This window comes from Stegostoma tigrinum, chromosome 1 (assembly GCF_030684315.1).
Source record: "Stegostoma tigrinum isolate sSteTig4 chromosome 1, sSteTig4.hap1, whole genome shotgun sequence".
NCBI lineage: Eukaryota > Metazoa > Chordata > Chondrichthyes > Orectolobiformes > Stegostomatidae > Stegostoma > Stegostoma tigrinum.
The window spans coordinates 40,173,704-40,185,821 of record NC_081354.1 but is presented as its reverse complement, the minus strand read 5'-3'; the positions used below and the strand labels follow the sequence as shown (position 1 = coordinate 40,185,821).

General features: G+C 41.0%; 1 protein-coding gene across 9 annotated transcripts in view; it reads left to right on the top strand.

Annotated features, from left to right (window-relative positions):
* Nucleotides 1-661: 661 nt before the first annotated feature.
* Nucleotides 662-12,118, top strand: part of glrbb (glycine receptor, beta b) — a 176,464-nt gene continuing 165,007 nt past the window's right edge. Inside the window, exons 1-3 of one of the 9 annotated variants that reach the window (XM_059644860.1) lie at nt 662-963; nt 1,712-1,775; nt 2,249-2,346. In XM_059644860.1, the coding sequence (XP_059500843.1) occupies nt 891-963; nt 1,712-1,775; nt 2,249-2,346 (235 nt within the window). In that variant the 5' untranslated portion in view covers nt 662-890. Of the gene's footprint in view, nt 964-1,025; nt 1,210-1,624; nt 1,776-2,248; nt 2,347-6,706; nt 6,833-12,118 lie in introns of those variants that run through there. The other 8 variants (XM_059644864.1, XM_059644873.1, XM_059644866.1 and 5 more) reach the window with 8 other exon arrangements.

Genomic DNA, 12,118 nt, shown 5'->3' with positions numbered 1-12,118 from the left:
CATCAATGTATTGGAAATTGAGATATTGGAAGGTCTGAGTAGGATTTGAACAAAAACATCTGATTTTCTAGGCCCGAAATGTCAGCTTTTGTCCTCCTGAGATGCTGCTTGGCCTGTTGTGTTCATCCAGCTCCAAACTTTGTTATCTTGATTTCACCTCCCAAACATTTTGTCTCCAGGAAGGATAGAAACAGCATATTATGGAAGATAAAATTGATACTTTACAGGTACAACAAAGGTAGGCCTGCAAGCCATGGCAACTCTGTAGGATGTCTTAAGGAATGCATCAATGCTTTCATGATTTTTACCAAAACAGCAAATTCTCTGTTGACTAAGTTAAATGCTGAAACACTCAGCCCCATTTTCAAGGAACAGTAATTTCCTGGTTTGCAGTTCATAATATCAAAATATTGTAATGTAGACATTGTCTGCAGTGGTTGATTTTTCGGGTCAAGAATTGGTATCAAGGAGGTAACATTAATAGTGTGGAACAGCCCAAAGAACATTAAACAACACAGTGCCGCTGATCACCATTTGCCAACATTCTTAATAAATATATAATATTTTAGTTAAAATATTTGAGAAGCACACGAAAGAATAAAGGAATTGTTTCACAAGAATCTGGATTTCAAATTAACAGCTTTTGCCTGTTTCCTCTGAAGTCTGCCCAAGAAACGGGACTACTGCGCATGTAGCAGGTGCATATATGTTTCTCCTCCATCTTGAGAAACGGTTTCATGCACAAAATACATTTTAGACAAAGTAATAGTGGCCGATGTATTAATGGTGCAGCGGATTGAGAATGCGGTGGGGAGGATTGAGGTCAGGGCAGTGAGGTAGCAGCTTGCTCGGTTTGTCAGCGCTATCAAAGTCTAGCACTGATCTCGCTGATGGAAAACAAGCACATGTTGGTGGAGGCGAAAAGATCTCAGCTTTTAAAAAAACATTGCGCCGACATTCACGGTGAGTAGGAACCGTCAGTTTTTTGTTTGATACGAAAGACGCGCTTTCTAAATCTCGCTGCGCCGAATGATGTGCAGTTGAGCAGTCTGAGCTGATAAGGCGCCATCGCCCTGTATTGTTTCATATTGTGCTGGTCGCGGTGGCCCCAACCTGTGACGGGTTGCGGCTTCAATTTCTGGAGGTTTGTTTTCAAGACCGCCTGGAATCCGTGGGAACAAAGTAGGAACCGTCTGCCGTACAACAAATGTAATTTCTTTTCCCCATCGAGATGAAATGTTATTTATGTGCATGTACTTAGGATCGAAAAATACCAAATATTAAGTATACTATGATTACTAAAGGATTTTTTTGGGGAAATTCAAGCAGAATGTTATCGCAAATATTCCGACAAATTTTTAATATCATTGAGACCTGACAAATTAAAAGAAATAGTGCTTAAAATAATGAATGCGGTGCTAGGTAGCAGAGATTAGAGCAGTGAACGTGTGGCAGCAATTAAATATTAGTGTCTGGTGATCAGTATGCGCTCCAGTGTTGGAACATCAATCATGTACACACGCTACTGACATTGACGCCTACACATTTGAATTCCGTTTGTCTGTTCTTGCCATTTTCAAAATGGAGTTCCTTAGAAGGATTAATATTTGCTGACTTCTTCCAGATTAAGACTGTGCTGGACCAATCAATTTAAGAATGGAGCTGACCAAAACCTTCCTTCTCATCTCTTTATGCTTTTGGATTGAACTAGGCTTGTCTAGTGATAAATCTTCAAAGAAAGGAAAGTCCAAGAAGAAGCAACATCTGTGCCCGTCGTAAGTTATCTACATTGCCATCTCACTATTATAATTAGTATGTGTGATTTTTGGAAGTTGGTGCGTCCCAAGAAATTATAACCAGTGGTTTCAGGCTCATCAAACTTTTCCAAATATCATACAGCATTACCAAATAATATGACAAGAGTATGATTACTGTTAATTATGACGATCTTAAAAAAACCTTTGATGAAAGATACTCAAAAGCTTCATTTTCATAGTCATTTTCTGTCATATAGATATGTCAGAACAAGGTTGCATGTTTAATTAGTGTCGGTTGTTTAGATACTTCTTTTACAGAGAGAAGAAAAGTTTTCCCAACATTTCTTCAAAGTCTGTTTTAAATATGCACGTGAATGTGTGTTTGGAAAAAGGCCTGTAATTATTCCCATGTAAAATATCATCGTATTACTTCAAGTAACAACTAGATAGATTTGGATGTAAATAACCTAAGGCTTCTATGCCATTTTTAGGTACACTTCTACACCACATAAATTGCAGCACTTCAAGAAGGTAGCTCACCAAGGGAAAATATGGATGGGCAATAACCAGCCACTGATGCCTACATCCTGTGAGTGAATAAGCTTTTAAAAAAAAGGGAATGACAACTGAAAATTATGGTGTAGCATAGATCACTTTGCTCACCAGTTAGAGATAGAAATTGTGATTTCCTGTGATATTAGAAATCAGTTGTAAATGTTAGAAAAGTGTGAAGAACCATGTTGTAGTTTCTAAACATGTAACCGTCCTGCAGGATATTTCTTTAGAACTACAGCTGAGGCTAATGGCATAAAACTTTCATCAAATCCAATGGGAACAGATCAACTTGTCATTTGGAGATTGGCCAGCTTGTTTAAGTGAGGAGTGAGGGAAATGGGAGTGCCAGGAAAATACGATTACAACCCTTTTTAGCGAACAGAGTTCTCTGTGCCAAAGTGAATGTTACATTTTACACGTATATTGAACAGTCTGAAGCGCATGTCCCTATTCTGTCCAGTGTTTCTTTTACCATGTTCCATTATGACAGTCGTAACAAACAGTCCTTGTTGCTGCGATTCTACCAATTAATCAAACTCAAATCTGTCGGAACCATCTAAAGACAATACAACGCTGAAGTGATGTAAGCTATTCAGTGATATGTTAGCTGATCTGGATCCTTATATTCACTTTTTCTGTTTTATCCCAAAACCCTACAAACCCTTCATGATTAAAATCTCTGTCTCAATATTCTTAATTATCCAGACTTGATAGCCTCTGCAGTAAAGAATTCCACAGATTCACCACCTGCTGAGAGGAAAATAAACCCTCCTTGTCACTGTTCTATATGGGCAATTTATAACTGTGATTGTGCAGTCTCAGACTGTCTGTCTCTCAAAAAGTAACAACCCTTCCACATCTCCCCTTTCAAGGCCTATAGGAAGCTTCTTTGTTTCAAAAAGATCTCCTTTCATTCTTCAAAAGTCCAATGCGTACAAGCCCACCTCTTCTGATAAGAAGATTTCACCATACCTGGGATCAATCTCATGAACATTGTTTGTGCTGCCTCCAACACCAGTATACCTTTCTTTAGATAAGGAGACCAAAACTATTCAAAATATTCTAGCTGTGCTCTAACTAGGACTTTCTATAGTTTTAGCAAGATGTACTGTTTTCATATTTGATTCCCTTTGAAATGAAGGCCAATATTCCATTTACCTTCTCTATTATCTGCTGAACTTGTTTGCTAGCTTTTTGTGAATCATGTAGTAAGACTGTTGGGCTCAGACTTGTACATTTCAAACAAAAGTTGCACAGTTACAAATTTGCCTCCCTTGGTTCACAGGCCCTGCCCATAACTCCTTTTGGAAATACAGTATATAGTGAATTGTTATCAGTGTGCGAAAATCCTGTAGGCCCCACTCAAATTGCCAAAATCCTCTTTCTCATTCCAGGCAGATGAAGTTCAGTATTAGGAATAAAAATTCATTTAAGAAAATTAACCCACTAAGTTTTCAGACACTGCTAAAAACTTATCTTGTTCTTTTGCCACACTGGCAATGGTTACTTTGGTATGCTTATTTGATGTAGTTAGAAATCTAGGTCTAGAATTTTATGAGCAAAATTAGTTTCTTTCCATTAATACAGTATTTGCCTACCATGAGTATTTAAGGTCTACTATCATGTATCCTGTACACACAAAGAATGTACATTAATATGTTTACCTGAAGAATAATATTTCTACTGTCTGCACATCTAGAAAATCTTGGGTTGTTTTCCTTTGAAGGGCAGAGGCTGAAGGCAGACTTGATAGAAGTTTATAAAATTATGAGCAGCATAGATAACATTGAGGGTCAGAATTATTCTTCCAGAGTTGAAATGTCTAATACTAGGGGACATGCATTTAATTTGAGCGGGTGAAATTTCAAAGGAGATATGGGGTCAAGTTTTTTTTTACACAGTCATGGGAGTCTGGAAAGCACTGCAAGGGCTGGTGATGGAGGCTGATACGATAAGGGGATTTAGGGACTTTTAGATACGTGTATGAATATACAAGCAATGGAGGGATTTGGACCAAGGGCAGGCAGAAGGGATTAGATTTATTTGGTGTCATGTTCAACACAACATTGTGGGCTGAAGTGCACTTTCTTTTGCTATACTGTATGTATTTTCTATCTGACTGTGAAACTTCAATTTGTGGAGATGCAGTATTAGGAAACTTAATGATACTGCTTTGACAGTGAAATATTATGGCAAGGAGCTATCATGATTTCATGACAGCAAGTAAATAGCATCTTCAAAGATCTCTGGAAATCACAAATAGCTTTGTGGTCAATGTAGTATTTTGAAAATGTAGTCCCTGCTACCATGTAGGAAGTACGGCAACCAATTTACATACAGTAAATTTCCCTAAACAGTAATGTGGGAAAGGTTGAATAGTTTGCATTAATGATGTTATTTGAGAAGTAAATATTGGACAAATATGTAAGGATAAATCCTGTGCTTTACTACACGATAGTGTCACAGGATGTTTTTACATGAAGTAAGCAGGTGGGCTTCAGTTTTACATGTCCTATCAAAAATGGCAGTGCAGCATTCCCTCAGAGCTGGACTGGGGTATTGAACATAGAACCATAGAACAGAACAGAACAGTACAGCACAGGAACAGGCCCTGTGGCTACCTTATTTATGCCAGCCATGATACCATTCTAAACTCATCTCCTCTATCTGCAGGTGGTTCTTATCCCTCTATTCTCTACCTGTTTATGGGTCTGTCTAAATGCCACTTTAACATTGCTATTGTATCTGATTCTGTCACCTCAACTGGCAGTGCATTCCAGCCACCTACAAGCCTCATTGCCTCACACATCTCCACTTTAAACCTGTGTAGCCTTGTATTTGACATTTCCATCCTGGGAAAAAGATTCTGACTATCCACCCTATCCATGCCTTTCATAATTTTATGTATTTCTATCAGGTTTTCCCTCAGCTTTTGACCCTCTGGTGAAAGCAATCCAAGTTCGACCAGAGATAGTAGGAACTGCCAATGCTGGACAATCTGAGATAACAAGGTGTAGAGCTGGATGAACACAGCAGGCCAAGCAGCATCAGAGGAGCAAAAAAGCTGATGTTTTGGGCCTAGACCCTTCTTCAGAAATGGGTTTGACCAACCTTTCTGTGTAGCTAATACACTCCAATCCAGGCAACATCTTGGTAAACTTCTTTTGCACCCAGCCCTAAGCTTTCATATCCGTCCTATGGTGTGGTGACCAGAACTGCACACAATACTCCAAATGTGGCCTAACTGAAGTTTAAACAGCTATCACATGACTTGCCAACTATTATACTCAGTGCCTTGACTTATCAAGAGAAGCATGCTGTATGCGTTCTTTACCACCCTGTCTACTTGTGTTGCCACTTACAGGGAGTTTGAGACTTGCACTCCAAAATTCCTCTGTATGTCAGTGCTCCTAAGGGTCCTGTCTTTTACTGTATATTTGCTTTTTGTGTTTGACCTCCCAAAGTGCACCACCTAACACTTGTCCGGATTAAATTCCATCTGCCGTTTCTGTACCCAATTTTCTAACTGCCTTTGACAATCTTTTTCAGTATGCACACCTGCACCAATTTTAATGTCACCTGCAAACTTACTAATAATAACCACCTATATTTTCATCCAAATCATTTATTGGCAGCATGGTGGTTCAGTAGTTAGCACTGCTGCCTCACAGCACCAGGGACCCGGGTTCAATTCCACCCTCGGGCGACTGCCTGTGTGGAGTTTGCACATTCTCATTGTGCCTGCCTGGGTTTCCTCCCACAGTCCAAAGATGTGCAGGCTAGGTGGATTGGCCGTACTAAACTGCCCATAGTGTACAGGGATGTGTAGATTAGGTGGATTATAGGGGGATGGGACTGGGGTGGGATTCTCTGAGGGTCAGTGTAGACTTGTTGGGCTGAAGGACCTGTTTCCACACTGTAGGGATGATATATGATATATATTTATAGATATTGCAAAAAACAGATATTCCAGCAGTGATCTATACAGATCTACTGGTCACAGACCTCCAGTCAGAAAAACACTCTCCCACAACTACCCTGTCTTCCATGACCAAACCAATTTAATAATCAACTTAGCAATTCACCATGGATCCCATGTGACTTAATCTTCTGGACCCTCATATCATGAAGGACCCTGTCAAATGCTTTAGTGAAGTTTATGTAGATTACCCTATCCTCATCAATGATTTTCATCACTTCTTAAAAATCTCTACTAAATTTGAGAGACAAGACCACCCCCACAGGAAACCATGTTAACTATCCCAAAAAAGTTCATTTATTTTACAAATGCAAGTAAATCCTGTTCCTGAGAATCACCACCAATAATTTCCCTCTGACAGATGTAACTCTCATTAGCTTTTGACTTCCTGGTTTATTCCTGTTGTCCTCCTTAGACAAAGGAACAATATTGGCTATTCTCCGCTCAGCTATGACTAAGGAGGATACAAAGATCTCTTTCAAGGCCCCAGCAACACCCTTCCTTGCCTCCTGTATTCTGGGATAAATTCCTTCAAGCCTGGGTGAGTTATTTACCTTAATGTTTTTCGAGACATCCTTAAGGCTTAGACATAGGGTGGGGGTTGGGTGGGGGGGAGTGATGGACTAGTGGTACTATTGCTGGACTGTTAATCCAGAGATCCAAATAATGTTCTGGGGACCCAGATTTGAATCCCACCATGGCAGATGGTGGAATTTGAACTCCATAAATATCTGGAATTAAGAGTCTAATGATAATCGTGAATCCATCGTTGAATGTTAGAAAAACTCACCTAGTGAAGGGTCTAGGCCCGAAACATCAGCTTTTGTGCCCCTAAGATGCTGCTTGGCCTGCTGTGTTTATCTAGCTCCCCACTTTTACCTTGGATTCTGCAACATCTGCAGTTCTCATTATCTCTGCACCTACATCCTCCTGCTTTCGAGCGAAGGCAGATGTGAAGTATTCATTTAAGACTCTATCAATGTCCTCTGGCTTGACACAGATTCCCCCCTTGATCACTAATGGGCCCATTATTTTCCTGATTATTCTCGTCCAATTGATATGCTTATAGAATATATTGGGATTTTCCCTAATCGTGCTCACCAGTGCTTTTTCATTCCCTGTTTGCTCTCCTGATTTTCTTGAGTTTCTAACTGGACTTCCTACTCTTCACTAAGGCCTCTATTGATTTGTTCCCTTTGTACTTGTTATACATTTTAGCTTTTTTTAATCCAATCCTGAATACCCTTTGACATCTAGGGTTCCCTGGGCTTGTTTCTCCTACATTTCATTCTAAAGAGAATATGTGAGCCTGTATTTTCCTTAATCCATTTTTAAACCTCTCTCACTGTCTGCTTAGATTTACCCTGAAACAGCTGTTTCCAAACTATGTTGATCAGATCTTGCCTTAACTGAACAAAATCTACCTTTGTCTAATCCAAAAGCCTTACTTTTCAGACTATCCTTTCCCTTTCCATATAAAAACCTAAAATATTTGGAATTGTGGTCACAATCACTGAAATGCCCCCTCCCCATTGCCAGCACTGCACCATCCCTTTGGGACCTATTAGATTATTGACGTAAAAAGCTCATCTGTATACAGTCCAGGAAGTCTGCCTCCCTTAAATCCTTGATACTATGATTATAGTCAATTAATGTTGGGGAGCTGAAATCATCATATGTAATTACCCTAATATCATTTTTGTGTACCACAGTGAATTGACTACGTACCTGTCCCATCATTTGCGTGCTGACTGGGGTTCTATAGTACATGCTAACTGTGTCTGACTGCCCCCTTTATATTCTTGAGCTCTACCCACAGAGGTTCATTTAATGACTATTCCAAGATATCAACCCTCCTTACTGCAAAAACTGATTATTTAATTAATAATCAAATACCGTTTCCACTTTCTCCCCCACACCTGTCCTGTGGAAAATCCTATCCTGTGGAATATTGAGTTGCCAGTCCTTTACCTCCCTCAATCATGTCTCTGCAATGGCAACAACATCGCTGTTTCACGTGCCAATCTATATTACTCCTAGCTTTAAAGTAGGGACCATCCAGCCAAATCTTATTCCTTTGTAGCTCAATATGTCTGAATTTCCAGTGCCTCAGTTTATTTCCTAAAGTAAGCTGTGACACTATCAAACTAATACACTGTGTCCTGTTTCACTGCTGAAATAGTTTAAATAGTTTCCAACAGCACTAACAGACTCTCTGCAAAAATATCGGTCCTATTCTGGTTTGGGTACAGAATACTCCACTTGTAGAAGTCTCACTTTCCCCAGAAATGGTCTCAGTAATACAGGAATCTAAAACCCTCACACCTGCACTAACTCTTCAGCCACATACTGATCAGCCCTATTCTATTTCTATACTCCATCAATAGAGATTAGCATGAGACATGTACCAGCCTCTCCGCATCATCATCATGTCACATTTCTGACCCACATACAATACGGTTCTCCACTCTGATTCTGCACTTCAGAACACATCAATACTAGCATTGCAAAGCTGCTGGCAGGACACCATAACAGGTATCTAACTCATAGATTCAACCAGTTGCACCTCACAGTTCTACACTTGCTGTCAAAGTGCTTGCTTACTTGAGTGCTCACATCATCTCTGCCTTGCCTTGATTTTTTTGTGTGTTGCCCCCTCAGTCAGAACTTAAACATTCGTAGTACTAGCATTACCTAACCTTTTAGCGTAGACAAAAAGCCAGATAGCTTGTAGGATTGTTAGTAGTGATCAGTCAAGGGCGGCCTGGTGGCTCAGTGGTTAGCACTGCAGCCTCACAGCACCAGGGACCCGGGTTCGATTCCCGCCTCGGGTGACTGTCTGTGTGGAGTTTGCACATTCTCCCCGTGTCAGCGTGGGTTTTCTCCCACAGTCCAAAGATGTGCAGGCTAGGTGGATTGGCCATGCTAAATTGCCCGTAGTGCCCAGGGGTGTATGGGGTATAGGGGGATGGATCTGGGTGGGATTCTTCAAGGGACGGTGTGGACTTGTTGGGCGAAAGGGCCTGTTTCCACCATGTAGATAATCTAATTGAACATGTTGCTGTATGTTACCATGAAACATCAGTGTTACATCTGCACCATATCCCAGCAACATAAACACACTGTGTGTGCTTCATGCAAATGGCCAAGTCTCAAAGTCTTAAAGGGAGTTCTTCTCAATCAGATTAAGGGAGACAACCTTCAGCCAGGGGCTCTTGGCAGAGTACGTCAAGGGCAGAATCCCGTATTGGTCCAGGAGCTTGAATATGATCAGTTGGCTACTTGAGTCATCTGTGCTCAGGAAATCCATATCACTGCAGTCTGGAGAATGGACCATGTTCAGTCTTGTGCTTGTGCAATCAGTCTGAGCAATTGTGGCCAGTCAGTAGAGGAGTTGCATAGACATCACTCAAGAGTGGTCAAATATACAACCCCTAATTTTTTTTCCCCCCTGCTATGTGAACCTTGGAAATCCGTAGGCAGCAGTGACTTCTGAACATGAAATTTAATGCATCGTCATGCTGATTAGTGTGTAAAGGACCTCCAAGTGGCAGGGCAGCTTAGAGGAAAGGTTGCTGGTCACATGTCAGATAGAACTGCACGTTCAGCTCGTTCAAGGGGGTGTGCTACAATCAGTCCCGAGTGTCAGCTCTCTGAAAGTCAAGGGGGTGTTTTTGGGGCTTCTGGGGTGGAGAGGCGGTTGGGGAAATCAATTCTGAGGAATGGAATCTGAGATGCAGAGGGAACAATAATTGTGAAACCTGTGAGCAATAGAAGGCACTTCAAAGGGCAATTGCCTTAACCAGTCACTTTCATATTATAAGTTAAATGTATTTATAATCATTACGCCCTGCATGTGATATGAGTGCAGTATCCAGTTGTGTGGAATGTAAATCCTGGTCATAAGCAAGCTTGACCACGTCATTGGTCTTTGCAGATTGAGTATAGTTACTTCTGAAGTAGAAGTAGAAGCGATTGCAGGTGACCGTAAGAGTTGTGACTGTGGGCCATAAATAACAAAGTCAATCCAAGATCCCATAAGACTGCAGAAGAGCATGGAGTTCGAACTGGAAGTAATCATCAGCGTGCCCTTTATATGCATTTCTGTCTTTCGTGGGTGGTGGGGTTTGTGAGTGATGGCAAGGCATCGGTAATTATAAAGGACTTCGTTTGAAGGGAAATGGGCCAGGAACAAGTAGGTGGAATAGTTTAGTTTGGGATTGTTTGACCTGGACTGGTGTATGACTCTATGACTCCTAATATGCAAATATATTTGTGCAACATGGCTTATGCTGCATTCATTGGAATAAAGTCCCTAAGTCAAAAGTCAATGTAGAGACAGTCCATGGCCCTCTATCAGTTTCTTCCATGTCCCACTGTTTGAAGAATCATGCTAAACTGTCATTGATGAGTAATATGAATGGTGACTGCTCATATTGCTAAGGATTTTTTCTGTTTCTGATGTTCCCCACACTGGCATGTTTGAAGTCAGGCCAATGGATCTAGCTATAGTAGGGGTTACCATTGCTGCAATTCAGTGAAGGCACTGAGTTTAAAAAGGAGGAACGGATACATCAGCAAACCCAGGACAGCCTCGATACAAAGCGGCCAAAGCTGAAAGTTCCTTTTAGGATGTGGAGGAGCTATTGGAGACTTAGAGTCCATAATCCTTAATACTATATCGTCAAGCTGAGCAAGTTACGTTCGTGTTGGAGACTGTACCAGGACACTGTCACTAAACTACACCAACTGCTGGAAAAGAGTTGTGACCTAAAGAGATGGGTGGCCATGTTATCCAGGTGGCTGTCAAGGTGGCAGCTGCACTAAACACTAATACAACTGGCTGTTTCCAAGGATCCGTCAAAGACTTGTGTGGATCTCATAACCTTTGAACCATAAATGTATCAAGGCTGTTACAGATGCAGTTTGTGCCAGATCACACTGTTTCATCTTAAATCCCAGTGATGAGACCAGTAGAACAGCCCAGCAGCCCATGCAGTAGTGGCAGCACAGCTGGCTTCCCTGTATGGTAGACTGTACAGATGTTGCATTGAGTGTGCCATGTCTTAATGTGGCTGACTTCAATAGAAAAGTATTCCATAACATCAATGTACAAGTCATCTGGGACCATTGGTACAACCGACATGACCCTAGCTTGCTGTACTCTGCACTGCTGGTATGGGCAACAAGGGGATGTAACCGACTCTGAAAAGCAGGCCGAGTGGCAACAATGCAGACATGAAACCATAGAAAAGCTTCAGTCATGACTTGAAGTAGTACAAAAGATATATTGAAATTGGAACTCTTTTTGGGACTAAGCCACTATACGGTGACACTGGCTAAACTTGATTTGAGGACTGGCCAAATTGGTGGCTCATGCAAACAGTGAGTCAGACCTGAATTGAGCCAAAGAATCGGTAGGGCAGTCAAGACAAGCTCAGGTGCCATTCCTGGGGAGACAAAGGATATGAAAAATTGAATAATAGCCTCAGCCATAAACGGCACAGGAAAGAAAGCACAGAAGCTGCACTTTTGAATCTCCTGATAAAGTAGCAAGACCATCGTTCAACACACCAATATTATTTGCACAGTATAGCAGGCATCAGGAAGATGATGACCAAACTCTTTAATATGAAATGGGAGATGTTATGACACATGGAAAGTAAGCCAAATCAAATCATTCTCATTATCATTGGACTTGCAATACTGTGAAATTAAAACATTCAGTTACCCTCCAAACTGCCCAATTGTTCCTAACTGGAATTTATGAATAACAGATCTTGGCCACCAAGTTTATAGCTTCAGCAAAAAAAAAATTGTTATTAAT